The 23424-nt window shown below is 45.2% G+C and overlaps 1 protein-coding gene across 1 annotated transcript; it reads left to right on the top strand.

The window, feature by feature from the left end:
• The first annotated feature begins 204 nt into the window (after positions 1-204).
• On the top strand, positions 205-1692 carry LOC146862323 (uncharacterized). Its single transcript, XM_085643258.1, has 2 exons — positions 205-1545; positions 1577-1692. The coding sequence occupies exon 1, from the start codon at positions 214-216 to the stop codon at positions 1471-1473; it is 1260 nt and encodes a 419-aa protein (XP_085499384.1). The 5' UTR covers positions 205-213; the 3' UTR covers positions 1474-1545; positions 1577-1692.
• Positions 1693-23424: the final 21732 nt, after the last annotated feature.

Here is a 23424-nt window from a genome sequence, read left to right on the forward strand (position 1 = left end):
GAATTAATCGCTAAAGGAAAGGATAATATCCTTGTCATCATGAGACCCGGACAGGAAAAGTGGGAAAATGTACCTGCTGAAAAATGTTATTTACGAGAGTGATTATACCAGTTTGTTTTCTGTTTCTAGATCACAGTATGGCTTGCCGCTGCGATGCTTGCGCTGTGTGGTCTGTGTTTGGGCGTGTCCGGAGGGGTCCGGGAGGGACCGGGGATGCCGAAGGCGTTCAACCGCCCGAGTCGGATGACAGCATTGTTGCAGCAAACAGATAACATCTGGACCTACTTGGCCGAGAATGTGCTGAACACTTCCCACTTCTGTATGAGAAATCTTCAGAGTACAGCTGATATGATATCCACGTGTCTCGTTGCCGTACCTACCCCTGCACGTGTGCTTCTGCACATCTTCAACCTAACTAACTTTGATGGGGTAGTGGAGGAAACTGATGTTCAAACACATCTGAGTCTTTATGAGTACTGTCGTTTTTGCCCGGAGGTTACAGATAATCTCTGGAGGAACATGACCAGTATTGTTACCTACAACATCACTACTGGAGACGTTTGCTATCAACTAACTTGTGACCCTGCCAAAATTGGCAAGTGTGCCCAATTGAAACTAGAGAAAAGCACACAATTGACTACTGATCAACAAACATTATGTCAGTCACGACATGACAGCTTTTGCAGTAATGTTACCAATCATATGGTCTGTAATCATACAGTATTAGCCGCTAGCCATGTTAACCATGTGAAATCATCTAAAGGATGGCTTTTTTCGTGTGGCAATATTTCATACACTTACATACCAGCTAATATAACTGGAGAACGTTGTGCCTTATCACGATTAAGTCTTATGCTTTTTCCTATGCAGTCTATCACACATATTCGCTCCCCGAGAGCTGTTGTTCAATTACCTGAGGATTGTGATTCCAACATTGACTTGCTTTCTAGGGCAGAGTATACTAGTTTGGCTATTTCTATTGTAGGAGTGCCAGGACTGTCCGTTTACAATGCAAGAACTATTGCTAAACTTGCCTGTTTAATTGCGAAGAATCTCAATCATACTTCTGCCGCTTTAGCTGATTTGCTATTAGATGTTCAAGGAACGAGAAAAGCTGTTTTGCAGAATAGGGCAGCTGTGGATTATTTGTTGTTGAAACACAACCACGGTTGCGAGGACTTTGATGGGCTCTGTTGTTTCAATTTATCTGATCATTCTACATCTATCCATGCACATATTAATGCTTTAAAAGATTTAGTGAAAGGGGTTACCCAAAATGTTGATCAAGGATGGTGGGATTGGTTGTTTGGGTGGCTACCTAATTTTGGACAGCTTCGTTATATCCTGGGTGTTATCGTAGTGGTTATTGGTGTTTCTATTTCATTATGCTGTTGTATTCAATGTATTCCTAATCTTCTCTCCCTTCTTCGTCCCAGATCCATAGTATTTAGACCAATGGGATATGATGGGTGAATCGAGGGTCAAGGGGTGGAATGTATTGCATTTGCCATTTTACACGTTACACGTGCTAAACTGCATATTGACCTCGATTCCATGTGCTAAACTGCATATTGACCTCGATTCCATGTGATGCTCTGGTCTTCCATTTTGTTGTACTGCATTTCCATTTTGTGCTGCTCTGACCTGTAGTTACACTTCAGCAGTAACAAACATGTTTTTCACGTAAACCAGTACGAGCTGGTGCAAGACATACCTCGTGAGGTTATTTTGTGCCTTGAGCCTGTTTTTGTGCATTCTATGCTTATCTCTAGGACATAGGGAGGATGCGCTGTGCAAGGCTCTCCAAGGTCGGAGATAGGGAAAGGAATGTCTTTTGCCTCGGTGCACCCAAGCAGAATCTGGCCAGGTCTGTATGGGTGGGTCTGACGCAGAGATGCGGCCAGCACCTATGATGGATGGATGGGCGAGAACGCCTGCTAGAGGGTTCTCGAACGTGTTGATTTAACTATAAAAAGCGGTGTCCGTGAGGTGGAGCTCAGGAACTCAGTCTTGGAGTGGACGCACTCGCGGGACGACTTTGGTGCCCGGAGAGATTACTTCCTGTGCCCCAGTCTCTACAGGGTTCCCGACTTGGTGTTTTCGGTGCTTGGCCAGGGATGTTGAAGACTCCGGTGCAGATGCATCTGGTGAGGTGTTTTGTACATTAACTGTTTATATATGTATCTATATTCAAGATCTCATATCTGTATATATATAGTGTGGTGTATTCATTGTTTCACTTGGTGCCTAAGAACTTACTAGCTTCAGTGACTTATTGCCCTTGTCTACGATACTAATAAAGCTCATTTTACCTCCAGAGGAGTGTTGGAGTTTCTGTGTAAGTAAGTGGTGTGCGTAAGTTTAGATTACGCAAGTGGGCAAGGCAATACAGAGGGAGATCGGTCTGTAGGATGTACACTCATGAGCCGGCTTGCCAGGTTTATGTATCACAACTATGGTGGCTAGGCGCTGGTCCCTAGGCAGGATCCCATTGTCTAAGCTATCTGTGTACATAGCCAATAGGTGTGGTACCAGTTGAGGAGCTGCTAGTTTATAGAATTCGACTGGGATCCCGTTGGGTCCTAACGCCTTTCCCATGTGCAACGCTCTAATTGCCTGCGTAAGTTCCGCCGGTGTTATATCATCATCTAGAGCTGCTGTTACATCTGCACCTAAGGTAGGCATGTGTACATCATGGAGAAATGCGAGGCTCTCTTCCACCGTTGCGGTGGCTATTGGTGTGTACACTGTCTTGTAATGTAGTGCCAGCGCTTCACTGATTTGCTCTGGTGCAGTTACTAAACGTCCGTCATTTAATCTAATCTGAGTTACCCATTTATATGCTCTTTCCTTCATTCCCAACCAGGCCAACAGGCGGCCTGCTTTATCTCCCTGTTCGTAAACCGTGTGCTGTGTTTTGGTAAGCCTACTAGTGACCTCTTCATGCGTGAATGCTCTATATTCCTGCTGTGTCAGGTGCAGTCTGTGCATCGTCTCTTCAGTAGTGTCCGCCACCTGGGCCGAGTCCACCAAAGAGACCTCCAATTCTAGCTTATCAATGTGTTTTTGTCGTTCCCTCTTCTGTCCCACTATTAAGGAGATTGCGTGCTCACGAAGTACTGTCTTATATGCCTCCCATAAGGTTGTTGGAGAGGGGACTGAGTGTTGATTTTCATCGAAATAACACCTTGTCACCTTAATGAGCTCTTTACTTATTTTACGATTCTTGAGATACCCTGGGCGAATTGGAAACAATCTTCGGTTTGGTGGGGCAAATAGTGGAAATGCGATGAGCACTGGGGAGTGGTCTGATATACCTCTGGGCAGATACCTTATCTCTGTCATGCCTAGCATCCCTGTGGCCAAAGTGAAGATATAGTAGAGTCTGGAGAGGCTATTATGCACTCCAGAATGAAATGTGTATTGTCGTTCCTCCGGGTACCTGGTCCTCCACACATCCAACAATCCGAGCACGTCCACAAATTCTAGTAACCTGTGGGTGGACCTGCTTGGGTCTCTAGGGGGCTGTCGGTCCACAGATGCATTCATGGTAGCATTGAAGTCACCTCCTATAATTAATTCTCCATAGGGAAGTGCGAGTAGGAATTTCCCTAGGTCTGAAAAGGAAGTCTGGTGTAGTGTCGGCGGTATGTATACTGACACGATGTTGTACAGCCTACCGTCTCATTGGCATGTTACTGCCGCAAATCTCCCCTGATCGTCTTTGTGTGACCCAGTTACTATCAAAGGGAAACGCCTGTTTATGAGGATCTACACCCCTCTGGAACCAGCGGTGAAATCAGAGTGGACTATCATTCTAAAGCCCCATCGGTCCAAGGCCTTAACCGTCGTTCCCTGCAGGTGAGACTCCTGAAGGAGTGCTACCGCCTGATTTTTCCGTCTAAGGTAGTGCAACACTAACCCCGTTTAATTTTGTTCCCGAATCCGTTCACATTCCACAAGATCACAGCCAGTGGATTGCCGTGTCTCTGGTTGGTCTGTGTCTGTAAGACAGTTTCATCATCATCTTGGTTCATGTCTGTCATAACTATCCTTTATGGTCAGTCTATCTTGGACCATTTGGAACTTGTCTCCTATGTGGTCGCCTATATTGATCCTTGCTGTAACATCACACATAAAAGCTGCATTATTCACTAAGAAACCTTCAATTCGGGAGGTATAGCTCCATCACTGCGCTCCTTCTTTAAAGCACTACCCCAGGTGTTGGAAATTACGCAGGATATGGCTGCAACTAGGGGTGAAAGCATACAACTTGATAAGCAAGAGAAACAGGATATACCTAATGTCATCCCTAGTTCAACACTCTCTTCTAGTCTCCTCACCAAATCGGCGATGCCCGAGGGCTCTTTAGAACCTATCTCATCTGACTCGGTTTTGGTTACAGTCACAGAGACTGCCACTGTCGATAAATCATCCAGTCAACAAGTCAAACTGTTAATCGAAGGGAAAAAAAACGCGGTTGCAGCAGAAAAGGTGATGATACAGGAGACGGTGGACCAGGGTCAGGTCGATCTGGAGGTGGGCAACACTCTTGAGGCCCTAGTCAGTTCTATTGCTGCAATGAGGGAAGAGATTCGGCACGACTTCGCAGTTTCTAAAACTAATCAGAATGAAATAAGAGCTACGTGTGAGGTATTGGACCAAAAGGTGGATGGCCTATGCGAAAGAACCGGAGTACTAGAAAGCTCAGTAGATCTCTTAACTACAAACATAGAGGCTGCGAGGTCCAAAATACACACTCTTCAAAGAGATGGGGATAACATGAGAGAGAGGATTGAGGTCTTGGAAAATTATTCAAGGCGTAATAACATCCGACTTCTGAAAATTCCAGAAGGCAAAGAAGGTGCTGACCTTAAAGGCTTCATAATTCGGATCTTGAAGGAATCCCTTAACCTTGTCGAATCAGCTTAAGAATTAGACAAGGATATTCAGCGAATACATAGGGACCCATTCCGCATGAACCCAGCAAGAGCTAAACCCAGGAAGGTGTTAATCAATTTCTTGACTTACACTCTCAAAGAAAAGATTTTAAATCTTGCTCTGAAAGCTAGATCATTGAAGTGCTCGGATTTTTCCTTCGAGATACGTTCAGATCTTTCCAAAACTACATTGGATAGACAATGGGAGCTGGGGCAACGCATGGATAAATTCAGGTCCTTGGGTGCCACAGTGCAGATGAGGTTTCCAGCATTCCTACGGATCATGTATAATAATAAGATGCACAATATCCGCTCTATTCATGATGCTGATGACCTGCTAGAATCCATTCGACGACAGGCCCAGACTAAAAAATAAATTAGGGTGATGGTTCTTTATGGGTCTCTTGGGCGCCTATGGGTTATGGGTAGCTGTGCCTGTGTCAGTGTCTGTGTCTGAATTATCTTTTTTTCTCTTTTTGTGTAGTCTGGACTTAGATTAAGATCTGCTTATGTTACGGTTAGGAATTATAAGTTAACTAGGAAAGTCCCCTCCTTATGTATCTTATACTTATATTAAAAAAAGGCGAGGAATGGAAATGAGAGATTAAAAAAAAAAAAAAAAAAAAAGGGAAAAATAATAAAAAAGGACAACAGAAGAAAGATGGAAAAAACAAAAAAAAGGGGGATACTAGATATTATCAATGGGCTATTTTTTTGCGTCTGTATCGGTTGGCAATAGTGGTTTTTTTACCTTACCCTAAAATCAGTGCAGCAGGGGGGGTCGAAGGGTAAGGCTCTAGGAGGGCGTAAATCTGGCCAGACATCAGGCCAGAATAGGTAGGGGAGGGTTTTCCAGGGGGGGCGGGGGTGGGGGGGGAAGTCAGCATACCAAAAAAAACTCATTTGTCTACCTCTTCAGGCTATTTTTTTTTATAATTAGATTTTTCAATACGCCAAAATTAAGATTTCATCAAAACGGGGAGCGAAACAATGAAGGAGTTGGGATAGCATATATAGTATGACATCTATACATTATTTGTCCTGGAACGTCAATGGTCTGCGTGTGAGAGGCAGACGAGATTGTATTCTACAGTATTTAAGAGACTCTCAGGCGCAGATCATTGTTCTCCAGGAGACACATCTCCTTAAAACAGAGGCCACTACCCTGCTTAAAAAACAAAGGTGGATCGATAAATTCTGTTCAACAGACCATAATGCCAATATTAGGGGTGTCATATTCATCTTTAAAATGCCGCAAAAGCGCAAATCCTGGATTGCAAAGAAGATCACTCAGGGAGATGGCTATTAGTGAGAGTCTCGTTGGATGCTCAGATCTATACTTTAGTTGGTTACTATGGCCCTAACTCCGATGACCCATCATATTTGGATGTCGTCAGGAACCAACTAGTACTAGTCCGGGATCCAGTGATTTGGATGGGGGACTTTAACATCGTTCTTAACCCCAGGCTGGATAAATCTGTCAAATCTAGATCTTGTAGCTCCGTCAAATCTAGGCACACTCTTATCACATTTATGACACAGCTTGGCTTGGCCGATGTATGGAGAGAAAGAGCTGGCAACAGGTTAGGGGTGTCCCTTCGGAATAGTCGCTTCAAACATAATTCTAGAATTGACTATGCGCTTTTTAGCTATTGTTTAAAGGACACTCTGACCATGATAGACTATTTACCTTCGCACTTGTCAGACCACTCTGCACTAACATTTTCTTTGAGACTTGAAAACACCATTAATTATCCATCTTGGTCTTTTGATCGGACTCTCTTGCTTGAGGATGAAGAGGTCAAATTTCTGGTAGCTGAGTCCTTAATTTTTTTCGACATAAACAGGGACTCTGCTGCGTCGGCCGTTGTATGGGAAACATTTAAGGCCTTTTTAAGAGGTCAGATTACCAACAGAGCCTCTTTTAGGCGGAAGCTATATAGAGATAGGGTGGCTAGCCTTGAGCAAGATATGAAACTCTTACAGTCAAGGACTGATTCATCCTCAGGAACATCAGAGGAACAGGAAAAATTGGCTGAACTGAAGTCACAACTGAATAATATCCTACAGGAGAGAGTAAAAAAAGATGGGAAGTGACCAAGACTTCCCAATTTGAATTTGGTGAGGCCGCAGGGAAAGTGCTAGCATGGAAAATAAAATCTGACCAAGCCCTCAAATTTATTAAGGAAATTAGGATAGAGGGTGAGACAGTGACAAGATCTACTAACCTAGATATAGGTAGAGCTTTCTTTGAATTTTTTGAGGCGATATACAGGGAGGAACTTCCCAACGACCACCAGGCAAGAGATAGATGGCTAGATGCCATCACCCTCCCAACCCTCTCGACAACACAAAGTAAGGCATTAGAGTCTGACATTACAGAGGCTGAGGTGATTAAAGCTATTCGACAATCAAAAAAAGGCAAAGCTGCTGGTCCAGATGGTCTGCCGGGGGAGATTTATAGATCTTTGGAAAATGTAATCGCCCCTGTGCTCATGACCCTATTTAACGGTATTCTAATAGAAGGAGAGTTGCCGCCTAAATCTTGGGGGGAGGCTACAATCGTACTTATCCCGAAGCCAGGGAAATCTCCCCTTGAATGTGGGTCATATAGACCAATATCATTATTAAATAATGATTATAAAATTTTCACAACAATTTTTTCAGCTAGACTGGCTAGCGTCATCTGTACCATAGTCCATTCAGATCAAAAAGGCTTCATTAAAGGCCGACAATTATCAGATCTAACACACCAACTGATAGGGGCTATAGACATTGCTACAGCCTTCTCCCTACCTCTAGCTACTCTAACCCTAGACGCAGCTAAGGCTTTTGATAGAGTCAATTGGCTCTATTTGATTGATGTACTTAAAAAATTAAATTGTGGGGAAGGTTTTTGTAGAACTATAAAGCAGCTTTATGCTGCCCCTGCGGCCAGATTGCTGATCAACGGGGTTTTGACAGATGCCTTCAATATAACCAGAGGTACAAGGCAGGGCTGCCCGCTTTCCCCTCTCCTCTTCAACTTATATATTGAACCGTTTGCACAGCTTTTGCGAGAGGAGGCTAACATTCCATCTTTTAGCTTTGGAGAATGGGAAAGGCGGGTAGCACTCTATGCGGACGATATTTTGATTTTTACATCCGACCCATTAAAGGCATTTCCTGTTGTTATTAAACAGGCAGAAGAGTTTGGTCATATCTCGGGCTATGATATTAATTCGAGTAAGAGCGAGACAATGGTATGGAACCTTCCAGATATTCATCTGGGGGTAAACATTTCATCATCCATGCGATATCTTGGGATAAGAGTCACCCAAGAAGTGGGCAGCATCGGACAAACCAATTTGAACAGAATATATACCGAGAGTGAAAAACTTCTAAAATCTTGGACTCACCTGCCACTCTCCATAACGGGTAGGGTAAATCTGGTAAAAATGTCAATTCTCCCAAAGTTTACGTTCATTTTTTTTTTTTTTTTGTTTCCTCATATACCGTTATGGAATTTCTTGAAGGGAGCTTAGGCGATTCAAGTTGAAAAGGTCAATCCTGCCCGTCCCTGATGTTAAACAACCAAGTTCAAACAGAGCCATGCCTGGTCCCTCAAGTTACCGCTGCTTTTCCAATCCGCTCCTTTTCACGCCATTGCTGGCTCCATGCATTACTAGGGAGGTTTAGGAACCAACAGGGCCCAAGATAAATCATAGGAGCACCAAATGACCTTTACCTGTCTTGCCATGCCACCAGGGGCTTCCAGATTTTTTCAAAGCTTGTATGATCACATGCCATGTCTGACTTACTGGTAAAAATAACATGTTTAAGGCAGTTTGAAAAAGAAGGAGGTAATGGATCCTTCCAGGCTCTGCATAACTCTCGCCTGGCTAGGAGTATGACATAAAAAATGGACCTTGTGTTGAGATCGTCAGTGTTATAAACTGCTCCAAGTCCGGAGAGAATAGTGCTAGTTGTTATTACCATTGGTTTCTGGAGAACCTCCCCCAGAAAGCCCTGTACTGAATCCCAGTCGTTTTTTATTTCTGGACAGGCGGCCAGCATATGCACATCATCGGCGGCCAGGAATCTGCATCTTGGGCAATAATATTCTAGATTAGCAAATTTCATAAGTTTCTTTGGGGATATATATGCCCTATACATGGTGTACAAATGATTCCGCTTTAATGTGGCCGGCTTCACCACAGCCTGCAGGGTAGTAAATGAATCAACCCAAATATCCACCAAGTCTGCACTCTCTGATACTAGTATATTATTCCATAGCTTTTGTACCTCTAGTTCAAAGATGTTTTCGGATTCTAACATAGCTGTATACCAGTATGAGATTTGATTCTTCCACTTGTTCTTCCTGTGTACAAGATCACATTTTGGATTAGGGTTATTGAGATTCCAGGGCTTAGTTAACCACCATCTGGATAGCTGGTGGTATTTAAACCTAGTAAGTGAACCCCCGGTAAGATCTGATATTGCCTCCCAGCTGAGAAGCTGTGAGTCGACCTGGAGATCTCCCCACCGCTCAATCCCAGCGGCCCTGAGAGGGCGAGACAGTGAGTCTTCAAGGCAGTCCGGTGTTCCTGGAGAGTCCCAAATTGGAGCCTGCACTGCATAGTAAGGAATATCAAGCTTCTGCCTTACAAAAACCCAATTTCTGATAGCTGTCCCCAAAACCTTTAGTCTTATCTTTTAAAAAAATTTTGGGTCTCCAAACTTAAAAAGAAAATATGATTGGCCCTGTGGTACATCCCGTAACAACGCTTGAAATAATAAGCCTAACGATGTTGCCTCTATCTCCCCCGCTAAGGGTCTAAAAATTTTTAAATGGAAAGCATGACAATACACCAATAAATCCGGGAAGGCCAGACCTCCTGTCTTTAAAGATCTCCTAAGCTTCTTCCATGCTACCCTTAGAGTTCCAGATAAAGGAACCCAGTTTCCCTTGCAGCTTTTTAATAGATGCGGTATTAAAGGATAAGGGGATGGAATTGAATAAAAAATGAAGTTTAGGAAGGATGATCATCTTAATTAGATTCACCCTCCCAAAGATGTTAAAAGGGAGTGATGACCATCTTTGCAATAGAGCACAAACCTCCTTAGAAACCTTATCCATGTTGGTTTTAGTAATATCCTCCAATTTATGGGTCAAAAGGACCCCCAGGTACCTCATTTTTGACTTAGCTCCCACCGTACTGACCTCTTGGTTCCACTCCATGATTTCAGTTTTTTCTTTATTAATGGAATAACCAGAGAACTCCCCAAATTCTTCAGCTAAAGCTATCATTTTGGGCAAGGCAACCCCAGGGTTTGAAGTAAACATAAGAAGATCATCTGCATATAAAGCAAATTTTAATTCTAAATCAGAAATCCTAAAGGGTTCAAATACTAGGTCAGACCTAAGCAAACAAACAAAAGGCTCAATATATAAATCAAACAATAAGGGTGACAGCGGACAGCCCTGCCTGGTCCCGCGGGCAATTGGTACCCAGTTGGTTAAAAGACCGTTGATTAATATCTTTGCCCGTGGGGAGCGGTAAAGAGACCTCATAGCCATTATGAATTTATTTGGAAAACCAAAGGCTTCCAAAACCCTCCATAGATATAGCCAATCTACCTGGTCAAACGCCTTGGCGGCATCCACTGCCGCCAGGGTCAAAGGAAGCTTCTTACTGATAGCAACATCTATCGCTGCGATAGCTTGAAATGTCAGTTCGTTTAGTTGTCTATCTGGGATGAAACCCCTTTGATCTTGATGGATAATTGTCTTAACCGTTTTAGCAAGTCTAGCTGCAAGCACGCCGGCAAAGACCTTATAGTCTGTATTTAATAGTGAAACTGGCCTATAGGATTCAATCTTTAATGGATCTTTATTTGGTTTCAGGATTAAAGTTACAGTAGCCTCTGCCCATGAATCGGGGGCATGCCCCCCGTCTGCAAAGATTTTGTTGCACTGAGTTGTAAGGACAGGCACTTTTTGGTCTATAATTATCCTATAAACTTCCACAGGGAGACCATCGGGCCCAGCTGCCTTACCATTAGCCATTCTCATCAACTGAGCTCTAACCTCACCTTCTTTTATGTCTGAGGCAAGGAAACTATTGTTCTCTTCCGCCAGACATGGAAGCTGTATCTTACTTAGCCAGTTTTCTAATAGCAAAGGGGATTGGTTTATTTTAGCCGTGTACAGCGTTTTGAAAAAGGATTCAACCTCCTCCTTAATTTTCTCATCATCGCTTGTAACAATACCCGAGCTTCCCTGGGTTAGACTGGTGATCAAATTTCTATTTCTATCTATCCGAGATTTCCAAGCAAGGAGGCGACCACATTTCTCCCCATATGAAAAATGTTGAAGTTTGCTAGCGTCCCATCTGGCTTTGAGGACCTTGTCCAGGCCCGCTTGATAATCTGCTCGCAGGCCATCTAGTTCCTTTTGTAGGAGAGGTTTCATACTGGACTGATTGGCTGCGGCTACTTGAAGTTCCAGCTCTTTCGATTTAATTTTACGAAGCTCTTCTTCCTTCTTCTCTTTATTCTTCCTGTTCCTCACAAGTGACAAAGAGGTCAGCATACCACGCAGAAAAGCTTTAAATGATTCCCAGACCACTTGTTGGGAGGCTGAGCCTATGTTATTATTAAAGAAGTCCACAGTCAAAATTATCATCTCCATTTTTATCCCCTCCTCTAATAGCATAAGCCTGTCTAGAGTCCATCTCCTTTGTATTTCTTTTGCTTTAAAAGTAATGGTTAACTCCACAGTTGAGTGGTTCGACAAGATAGCTGGGGTATATTCGATAGTGTCAACGGCCGCAAGTAGCATCTGATCAATGAGGAAAAAGTCTATTCTGGAGTGGTGCCCGTGCCTACGGCTATAGAAAGAAAAGTCCCTCTTTGTGCTGTTTCTATATCTCCAGACGTCCGTAAGGTTATGATCTTTAACTAGATTTTTGAGCTCTCTCCGGGATTTTACTGGGGGTGTAAATTTAACCCTTGATGTTCTATCCAGCTTGTCATCCAAAATCAGATTGAAATCACCCCCTAAAATAACTGGCCCTGTGTAGTCTAAGAGAGTTGCTCTCAGCTTGAGGAGTGCCCCTGGTAGGTCTTGATTCGGGCCATAATATACAGCACATACAAAAGGAATACCCTGACTTTGTAGAGACGCCACCAGCCACCTCCCTGACTGATCCGTATCAAATTTCACGACCTTAATTCCTGCATTGGCTCTGATCAGTATTGCTACCCCTCTAGTACTACCACTCTGGTCTGAGCATAGGACTTCTTGTATCCACTTAGTTTTTCCCAGACCGGACTCACACTCTCTTTTCTCTAAATGGGTTTCTTCCAATAAACAAACCTGAGCCCCTGACATAAATAAATATTCATTAACCCTTGAAAGTTTCCTCCTGTCTCTTAGGCCATTCACATTCCAGCTAACAAATTTGATTTTATTATTCATATTAACCATTCCATCTATCACCACGAACCCTGCTCCCTTCCATAACCAGTGTATTCATTAATGTGTATAAGAGAACATTTTTTACCCCTTTGGCCCCTACCACCCCCACGACCCGCCCCCCCCCCCTGAGGAACCCCTCCCATACCTACTCTGGCGATCTTGTCGCCTGTGGGGGCTCCTGTAGTTACTCAAATACAAAAAAAAAAAAAACAGTCTCCTATATACGAGCTGGGTGACTAATGACTAATAACTAAAGGGAAAAAACCTGTCCCCTGTTCATTTTTAACGCAATCCCCTTGGCATTTGATCACAAAACAATTGAAAAATGTCAGCAAGAAATCAACTCCTTCATATGGAACTACAAACCCATTAGAATAGCTTGGAAAAAGTTGAGGAGAAAAAGAGAGAAGGGTGGGCTTGCTCTGCCAGACTTATTGTATTATGAATGGGCATTCCTGTTGTCACACTCTAGGATGCTTTTAAAAATGCCATCTAACCTTCCTTCTGGGTCAATATATAAAGCTATGCTAATGGGGGCAAACCTAGCAGCAGATGGATTCATGTTTAAATTTGGGAGTCAGAAATAAAAAAAAAAATTAAACTCAAAATCTTACAGTCATGGACTAAAACCTGGCTTAGTATCAGGAAAAGATTGGGGCTGTCCTACTATTCCAATTTTTCTCCAATCTGGGACTCGCCTGGTCTTCCACCTTGTCTGAGTGACAGTTTGTCTTCCATAATACAACAAGCTGATATTATAAGATGGGGTCAGCTATTTAAGGAAGGATCACTAATAGCTTGGGATGAACTACACGATCATGTTGGGCTTTCTAGATTTAAATACATTCAACTGGAAAGCTGGGCGAGATCCCAAAGGCGTAAAGACCCCCACCTAGGGAAGGCTAGTATACTGGAGCAACGGCTAGTGGAACGACCACTGGGAGGGAAAGAAGTAGCCATATGGTATTGGCAGCTGTTGGAGGAAATTGATGGGGAGTTTCTCCTTCCAGACCAGTTATGGGGGGTGGTGACTGGCCTCCATTGTGAAGAGCTTTGGCTAAACTCTTTTGGCCTCCTCCATAGAATAGTGAAACCATCATGGCTAAAACTAAATCATTTATTCTCAGCACATCGTGCATATATAACACCGTTGAAACTCTCCAAGTTTCTCCCAGATAAAAGTGTAATAGATGTAACTGTATGGAAGCTTGCGACGTTCACATGTTCTTGGACTGCCCGGTTATTGCTGGATTTTGGGAGGAAGTGAAGAACACCTTAAACTCTATGTTGAATGTATCTTTGTCAATAACCCTACCACTTGTCATCTTTGGTTTGGAAGATAACATCATTGGCAAAGCAAGGTCCTTCCTCTTTTATGCAATTTTATTGGCCAGAAGGCAAATTTGTATACATTGGACAGAGAAAACAGCCCCATTACACTCTGGGTGGCTCTCGTCTTTATATGAAACATCTAAAGCTGATCTTAATAGATCATGCAGCAAACACAACTTAGCCTTTTGGAACTTCCTGATTAAATGGCGGTAGTGTCCGGGGTTTTTTTTTTTTTTTCCCCGGCTCCTATGACTATGCCTTGAACACTCCCTGGACCGGGTTCTGTCTAGGTTCATTAATGGTCCTGCAGGTTGCAATATACCTAGTTGGAGTTGGTGAAAGTCCTTCCGGTTATGGGTCATGTATGCCACCACTATAACAACCTACGCTTTTGTGTTGTGTAAGGTGGCTGGAATCTCCCATATGGAGCGTAAGGCAAATGAGGACAAAAAAAAAAAATCCTTCAATTAACTGATCCCAACCCTCCACCCCCTCCCTGCCTACCTGCATCGTGGATTTAAAACTACCCGCCACCCCAACTCAGCAGAGTGCTTTAATCCCATAACTGTGTACTTGCGTAAGGGGGGAGATTCACTCCGTGAACCCTGCGCACCCCCAAGAGCATCCTTACAGTCTGCGGTGTGTGATCTGCACCTTACTTCTTTCAAATCTGGGGTGCAGTGTTCATGCATCTCCCCATATGGTCTTTATAGTGTTTGTCTTTCAGTCTGTAGGTTCATAAACCCTTCTGTCGACCTGGCAGCCTGTCCGTGGGTTGTTGTTGCCTCGGCATGATGCAAAGGTGTACCCAAGCATGGTAGCATTACTCGGGTTATATCTCGTGGCTTAAAGTGCGTCGTCCAGAATGTCATTCAACATCACTCCCGTTCCTGTCGAGATCTCTATCTCCTCGGGCCGAGCAGTTTGTGAGGGTTGTTGTCTTCGTCATGCGCCTTGCCTGCTGCCTCCCTTGGCTGGGCGCCATCCCTCCAGCCAGTCTGGCGCCTCTTCCGGCGACGTGAAGAACCAGCTCTTACCTTCTGCTTCGACTCTCAGCTTTGCCGGAAAGAGCATTGCGTATTTGAGTTCTCTATTACGTAGCTCTCGTTTGACATCCATAAAATTCCGTCGTTGCTTAGTGACTGCCGCTGTGTAGTCCGGGTATAAGGTCACGTCGCTGTTATCGATCCGCAGGGGGGGTGCAACTCGGGCCGCCTGCAGGATCGCATCCCGATCTCTGAAGTTGAATATCCGTGCCAGAATAGGTCGCTGGGGAGCTCCAGGCTTGGGTCGCCCGCCAGGTACACGGTGGGCTCTTTCCACCAAAATGAATTTTGAGAGTCCGCGAGGTTGTAGTTGTGTTTGGATCAGTTCTTCCATGAAGAGATCAAGTGCCGGCCCTTGACACTTTCCTGGACACCAACTAAGTGAACGTTGTTGCATCGCGAGCGCCCTTCTTGATCGTCCAGTTTCTCCGCCATCTGCTTGGCCGTAAGCTCTAGGTGGCATAGCTGCCGTTGCAGGGTGGCCGTGTCCGTCGAAAGGGCTGCCGTGGTGGTTTTAACCTCCGCCATTCTTGTGTTCATTTTTTAAATATCCGCTCTGAGCAGCGTTATGTCACAAGAGATAGTGCCAATGGAGGTTTGCATTTGATGAAGAGTGGCCATCACATCGTGTAAGGTGATCTCTTTTTGTTGCACTGGCTGTTGGCTGTTGGTAACGTTCGAGGTCGCGCCAGGTATGTCCTGTTGCTCTTTGGTAATAGCATACTTGTCTATTCGGTTACTCTGCACCGATCTCTGTCCTCTGCCGCTCATGGTGCTCCTAGTCCAGGGAGGGTGGACCCCATCCAATTGGCGCAGGGGGGGGCAGCGCCTGTTGCTTTCTGTCTGCGTTGGACTAATATTGGGGGTGATCGTCTTCTACTTCTGATAGCTGGCATCTATCTATGCTCCTAAACAAATAAGATGTGGCGCTGTATTCATATGCTTTAGTATTGCTCAGTCCAGAGTTTACTTCCCTTTTGCTGGGATGCAGCCTGCAAAGGTTGGAGGGGGTTAATAATTCTTAGTGGCTGGTCCGGTCAGTTTATGCTGTTCGTCAGCGAAATGTCCCTAAGGCCTCACCGCCAATTCTTTGTCTAGCCAGCCGGTGTTCCCTCAATGCCGGTGAAGGTCTTGTGTAGCCACTGATCGTCGTGCCACATTGTCCTAAGGCGATCCAGTGCTGCCGGGGTGCCCTCGTTGCATCTCCGCCTTCCAGCGTCTCTATGGCCGCTCCGCTTTCACGACTGCCAGGCGCCGCAGCTTTGCGTTGCTTTACCAACTTTGCGGCTGATACTAGTCCTCGCGGGCCGCCTCTACCGGATTGCTGTGGGCATTATGTGTATGCCTTCTTCTACAGTGCGCTACTTAATCCGCGCCACTTTGTGCCAGTGTATTTGGCCCCCCCTGGGCAATTATGCAGTTCTGCTCTCTCTTGGTGCTTGTTCTAGTCCCGCGGTGATGCGGGCAATTATTCACGCTCCGCCTCTGCACTGTTGGTGTTCCGGGCGGCTGTAATGTCGTTCCTACTGCCCCTGCACCACGCCTCCAGACTTCACCCAAGGCCCTCACGCAATCCGTCGATCACGCCTCCTCCGTGGGCGGCTACTTCAATCACGCGAGGCCCCGGGTTCGCTTCTGGGTCTAGGCCTCAGCTCCACCCCCAGGTCTCTGGTGGCTCCGGCAACGCTTTTCCGGCCGAAACTTCAGCAGCTACCGCTGAAAGTTCTGCTGTGCCCCCGCCGTCTGTTCTTAATGGTGCAGATGCCAGCCGGTTTTCCCTCACCGCTGGTGAAGGTCTTGTGTAGCCACTGATCGTCGAGCCACTTCGTCCTAAGGCGATCCAGTGCTGCCAGGGCGCCCTCGCTGCATCTCCGCCTTTCAGCGTCTCTATGGCCGCTCCGCTTTCACGACTGCGAGGCGCCGCAGCTGTGCGTTGCTTTACCAACTTTGCAGCCGATACTAGTCCTCGCGGGCTGCCTCTACCGGATTGCTGTGGGCAGTATGTGTATGCCTTCGGCAATAGTGTGCTACTTAATACGCGCCGCTTTGTGCCGGTGTATTTGGCCCCCCATGGGCACTTAAGCAGTTCCGCTGTCTCTCGGCGCTTGTTCTAGTCCCACGGTGATGCGGGCAATTATTTACGCTCCGCCTTTGCACTGTTGGTGTTCCGGGCGGCTGCAAAGTCGTTCCTGCTGCCCCTGCACCACGCCTCCAGACTTCACCCAAATCCCTCGCGCAATCCGTCGATCATGCCCCCTCCATGGGCGGCTACTTCAATCACTTGAGGCCCTGGCTTCGCTTCTGGGTCTAGGCCTCAGCTCCACCCCCAGGTCTCCGGTGGCTCCGGCAGCGCTTTTCCAGCCAAAACTTCGGCAGCTACCGCTGAGAGTTCTGCTGTGCCCCCACCGTCTGTTCTTAATGGTGCAGATGCCGGATAAGTGTCAGGATTGTCTGGGTAGGCTAGGCGATTGCCGGAGCTCTCTTAGGCTTCAGCCATCTTTGCCTGTCGCAAGCCATGCCCCCCTAATTTGTAATATTTATGTGTTGTTAGGTGGGGATATGGGTGGGAAGGTTGTTACGTGGGTGGGGAGGTTAATGTTTAGTATAAAAAAAACATTTAAAAAATACAAAACTATATATTTGTTTAGGTTTTAATGTTTAGGTAGTTTGTGTATAGGTCTGGTTTATGTTTGTCTCATTTGAAAATGTGTATTAAGGGGGCGGGGGTTAATGTTTAACCTGTGTGTTGTGGTATATGTGTAGAATAGTGTAAGTTAAGGTTAGGTAGGTTATGTGGTTATGTTAGTTTTCAGTTAGAATAGTATAATTGATTTAACATATGTAGCATAGGCGTCGTTTAGGTAGGAATAGTGTAGTTTAGTTAGTTTTGGATATTAGTTTTTAATGGTGTTTTAAATAAAATGTTTTGCACTTTCACAACTGCTTGCTCATTGACTGCATGGCAGTTGTCAAATATGCTTTGGTTAGGTAGAGCCCATGTTGTAGGATTTCCTGGCAGTGTTTGCATACATGTGTATCTAGGTGAGGCACCTAAGGAGTTTCTGTAAAGTTTGCAATGGAGTAACTTAAGGGATCTTTAAACGTTATTGTGCACTGTAGGTGGCACTGTTGCTGTGAATGGACACACAGCCCAAAACAGGTAGTAACCTAATGTTGCACTTATTTATTTATTTTATTTTGACGGTTTTGAATAGCGCGAACAAGACCGTGCGGGTATCAGAGCGCTTTACAGGGAAAATATAGGTGGATGGCATATACATATAAATACACACAATTATGTGATTACAGTACTGGTAACTATTAGAGATTACCACATATCTACAAGAGTGTATAAGAAAAAAGTTCAAGTGAATTTAGACATAAGAATCGATTTCACTTCTTTTTTAAAAAATGCAGCGGACGGATTAAGTCTCGTTTCTGGGGGTAAGGTGTTCCAAATCCTGGGAGCCATTCCTGAGAAGGTACGATTATATGTTTTCTTCTTGGAGAAACGTTGTGGTTTAAGTAGAAGATTATCAGAACTCCTGGTAGATCTGTTACCACCCGATAGCACTAGTTTCTCTGCTAGCCTCGGGGCTTTGTGATGCAATGCCTTATGTGTCATACAGGGGATTTTTTAATGGATTCTGGCCTCAAAAGCTAACCAGTTGAGGGCCTGCAGGTCAGGGGAAATTTGGCAGTATCTTTTGTTGCCAGTGATGAGTCTAGCGGCTGTATTGATTGTGGCTGTTAGCCGAGCGGTCGTTGATTTAGGAAGGCCACAAAGAGCGACATTCCCATAATCAACTCTGGGAATTACTAGAGTTTGGACTGCCTGTTTAAAGTCATTTGCGTATGAAGGGTTTCAATTTTCTCAAGGTGCTTGTCTGAAAATGTGCTCCTTTAGTTGCAGCGCTGATGTTTTTCTGCATATTTAGTTTATTATCCAGGGTTATTCCTAGAGATTTAGCGGAATTGATGATTAGAGGTTGACCGTCGAGTGCAGTTAGGTGCTTCATCCATTCGCGGATGATGGTTGTTTGGTTGGGGGGAGCGATTAAGAGGAATTCTGTCTTTAGTGTATTTAGTTTTAAATGGTTCCTAGCCAGCCAGGTCTGTGTTTTTTGGAGCGTTGAGTTAAGGGACTTGATGTCTTCAAAAGAGTGGACCTTAATGTAGAGCTGTGTATAGTCGGCGTACATGTGATAGTGGATATTTGCGGAGTTGAGAAACTCAGTGAGTGGTTCCATAAACAGATTGAAGTGTTGGGTAGAGGGAAGATCCCTGGGGTACTCCCAAAGTGACTGGGTGGGGTTAGATAAGGATTGGTTGATCTTGAATCTTTGTGTTCTATTTTGGAGGAAGGAGGTGAACCAGTTTAACACCGTTCCAGATAGTCCCATTCTATGCTTCAAGAGGTCCAGTAGGTTTTCTTGTTTGACTGTAAAAATGTCTGAGGATAAGTCCAGTAAGATTAGCAAACAGGCTTTGTTTTGATCCAGTATTTGTAATGCGTCATCTATTATGTGGGTCATGGCTGATTTGGTACTGTGCCCTGAACGAAAGCCTGATTGGAATTGGTCGAGCAGGTTGAAATGGTCTATGTGGTTACTAAGCTGCATGTGGACACATTTTTCTAGCAGTTTGGCCAGGGTCGAGATGTTAGATATTGGGCGATAGTTATTGAGGTCTGATGGATCTGCTGTTACTTTCTTTAAGATGGGGGAAACCTGACCAACCTTGAGGATGTCTGGGATGGTTCCTTGCAGAAGAGAGGTATTTATAATCTTAGTCCATAGGGGCACTAGCAGTGCAATAAAAGTATTTAAGTGGGATGCTGGGAGAGGGTCTGTGAAATGATTGGAGGGATTCAAAGTAGTGAGCGTGTTTAGGAAAGTTTCTTCGCTGTACAAGATGAAGGCGGTCCAGGAGGCGTTGTTCTTGAGGTCGAGCTTTGCAGAGCAGTTAAGCGGGGTCCCTGGTGTGGTCAGTGAGGAGATTGAGTGTGGGTCGGTCAGGGATAATAGATCGTTAAGTAGGTCTGTCTTTAAGTTTTCAGTTTTAGTTGGAAAAAGGAGGCAAGATCCTCGCAATTGGGTAGTGTATCCTGATTGGCATGGGGAGAGTAGGAGACACCCTTAGTTTGAGATTTGATTATTTCGAACAATTTTTTGGGGCGATTCTTAGCTTGGTCTAAATGTTTGCATATGAAATCAGCTTCTGAGCGTCTAATCCTTCTGTAATAGGCATTTCTGGTGCTTCTTAGTAATTTAAGGTGGTAGCAGATGGGGCGGCTCTCCATTGTCTTTCAATTGCTCTCAATGATCTTCTGTCCTCATTTAGTCTACCATCATACCAGGGGTTTGAGATTTTGGTGGTGACTCTTTTTAGTTGCAGGGGAGCTAAGGTGTCGATTACCCTGTTCATAGAGTGGAAGTAGTGAGTGGTCATACCCTGTATATCCTTTGATCCATCCAGTGGGGGCGTGAGGATGTGACTAACGGATGCGAGATCGGCAGGATTGATGTTTTCTAGGTTCCTCTTCCAGATTTTCGTTCTCGATGGTTGGACAGAAAGTAGTTTAACTACTTCCCTGATATGGAAAGTGATTATGTAATGGTCGGACCAATCGCAAGGGAGAATCGATTCCAGCTGGGTAGTGTCTGCTTTGGAAATTACTAGATCAAGGATTGAGCCTCTTTCGTGTGTTGGGCTGTCACATATTTGGGACAAGTTAAGGTCGGAGAGGAATGCTTTGAAGCTATTGACCTCTGGGTCGTCGGGATCGTTCCAGTAGAGGTTGAAATCCCCAAGGAACATCTGTGTATTCTGTTGCCCGACATTTGTGGCTAGGATATCCATCATGTGTTCGATGAAGGTAAGGTTGTTACCAGGAGGATGGTAGAAAGAGTGTAGTGAGCATATTGGCTTGTTATTGCTAGTGATGTGTAGGCAAAAGTATTCACAGGAGGAGTACACCGGGGTTTTGGAGCGGTTCACAGAGAGGTTGTTCCTATGGATGCAGGCAATACCACCACCGGGCTATCTAGTCTTGTGATGTGATAGTTTGGGGGAACTAGTATGTCTAAGATGGGCGTGGATGATTTGTTTAGCCAAGTTTCCGTTAAAATTATAAGGTCAGGTACATTGGTTATAATGACGTCAGCTATATCGGCGGCATGATGTGCTGCTGATCTACAGTTTAGTATGACACATTTTATCTGGGCCTTGGTCGAGGTGGTGTTCTGGTCGTGGGAGATGGGTACTCTTTTTAGGTTGTTTTCAACAACACCTCTGGGAGTGTGTCTTGTAATTCTGGAGGCAATGGAATGGATGGGTTGGATTAAGGACAGTTTCTATGTAGTCTCCATATGCGTAGGTCTAGAGGGTAGGGAAGGGGTTTCGTAGGAATGAAGTAGGGAAGTAAGATCTTTCGGTGATAGGGTTTTCTTTTCCCTGACTGGACGGGATGATGCATTGGGGTAAGGTACTATTTTCCATCTGGGGAGCAACTGAGGCGAGGGGCTAGTACATGACCGCTGAATGGGTTTTGCTTGTAGGTTGGGTTGGTGCCGGATCAGGATATGAAGAGTTTGGATGTCCTCTTTTATTTGTTGTAAGAATAGTAGTATCTCATCTAATCTGGGGTCAGATGTAGAAGTTATCATATTGATAGCCTGGCCTGTAGTTAATTGAGGAGGGGTTGTAGCTTGTGTGGTGTCCCGGGGCGTGACATTAACTGGTTCGAAGAATGGTGGCTTTTCAGTGTGGTAGTCCGTGGGGAGAGGAGGGGTGGAGAGGGGACGTGAAGGGGTATTGATGTGTGCTTTAGGGGTTATGTGGCATTGATGCAGAGTGGGAGTCACTGGAAAGGGGGGAGTAGAGAGGGGACGTGAGGGGGTATTGGTGTGGGCTGTAGGAGGAGGGACAGTGAGAATCGTAGTGCAGGGAGGGGGAGAGGGTGGGACTGCGGACTTATCTGGAGTAGTTGTGTAAGGAGAGATTGGAGTAGAATCTGGAATGGAGTTAATGGGGGAGGTGGGGAGGGGTGAACTATCTGAAGAGGTGACGAAGATGTGGTTGTTGAGATGGGGAGTGGTAGTGGGGGTGAGGGGACGTGTAGGAAGGCTGGGTGCGAGGTGATGCGAGTGTGAGGTGAGGTGGGTGTAGGAGAAATTGTAGAAATTGTGGTAGTACTGGGGGGGGAGTAGGAATAATGGATATAGAAGTTATTTAGTGGGGTGTCGGTTAGGCCTGGGGTGGGTGTATTTGAGCTATGAGATACCGAGGTAGAATGTCTAGATGGGGAGTCAGGTAGAAAGTCAGTCAAAGGGTTAGGAGAGTGGTTTGTTGGGGAGGTGGGAGAGGGTCTTGCAACCTTCGCTTTAATGATCGGGAAGATGTGGCCCAGTATATTAAGGTTATGGTCTGATGCCTGCATGAGGATGATCCCATTATGATAAATGGAAATTGTAGCAGTCGCTTTGTAGAACGGGAAGGGAATAATAGATAGTGTAAGACCATGTGCAGTTTTCTTAGTGGATGCAATTGAGAATAGGGTGAGGAAGGCTTTCCGCCATTGTGCTCTCCTTTTGGTGTAGAAGATAATGTCCTTCGTTATGTGTCCTGTGTCATTTGAGAAGTAGGGGTCAGAGATTGGGGCTTCTGGGTGTGATTTTAGTAGCCTATGTTTGAAGCCTTTGACTGCCTTTTTTGAGAGGCTAGGGGGGTATTTGATGGAGTAGGTGTGTAGACCCATGGGCTCCATAGTGTGTTTGGCTTGTTAAGGAGGTGGGGTGAGAGGGTCAAACCGTGGGAGATGTAGAATGGGAGGAGATCTATTTGGGGAGTATGAGGAGTAGTAGGCCACTCTGTTTGTTACAGATGATGGCACCTTGGGATAAGTCCTCTTACCAGTACTCTTGGTGGATCCCCTAGTGGTAGGAGGTCCTTGTTATTTATACCTAGGGTGCTGGGGCGAGGCACTCCTGCGGTCAGATGAAATCAGGCGCAATCTGCTCTTTAGTTAGCAGACATAGGAGCCATTCCAAGATGGCTGCTTGATTATCAGGTGATCTGGATCTGGGGTGTAGTCCTATCTCTCTTTCCATGAAATGAGCCTTTTCTGGGAATAGTCCTCTTTCCCTTTCCATGGGGACACTTTGAAGTGGTTGGTCCTTTGTTTCTGTTTAGTAATGTGTAAAGAATCGTAGTCCTATGTTTATTTCTGTGAATTGATGAGCAGTAGGCCTTTCTCCACTTAAGCACTTATGACGGCCTTTTTGGAGGGTGGGACTGCTGGTGTTTTCAGTGTGAGCACAAAATGGGGCCTTGCACTGCCCATCGAGCGCTCGAAGGTGCCAATTGAGCAAGGTAGTAAATGCAGAAAATTATGAGGGGGCCGCCCAAATCACTGGCATTAGAAAAACCAGGGTCTGGCTCCCCGGAATACAGTTCAGCGCTCTAGTGTTCAGCGTCGCGTGAACTCCATACAAAGTGTTTTAAGCAATTAGTAATCGCCCTTGCATGGGCTCAACTGCACTCTGTCTCCAGCACCCAACATCGTGCTAGTGAGGCAACCGGAGGTGAACAGCCTGGAACCATTTGCCCAAATTAGAATATAGCGCACCTCTTTCCCCGGGTG

This window comes from Triturus cristatus, chromosome 2_2, assembly GCF_964204655.1.
Source record: "Triturus cristatus chromosome 2_2, aTriCri1.1, whole genome shotgun sequence".
In the NCBI taxonomy this organism is placed as follows: domain Eukaryota; kingdom Metazoa; phylum Chordata; class Amphibia; order Caudata; family Salamandridae; genus Triturus; species Triturus cristatus.

What these genes read in the sequence shown, in the direction of transcription:
- LOC146862323 (XM_085643258.1), top strand. Translation starts at nt 214, where the DNA reads ATGCCGAAGGCGTTCAACCGCCCGAGTCGGATGACAGCATTGTTGCAG.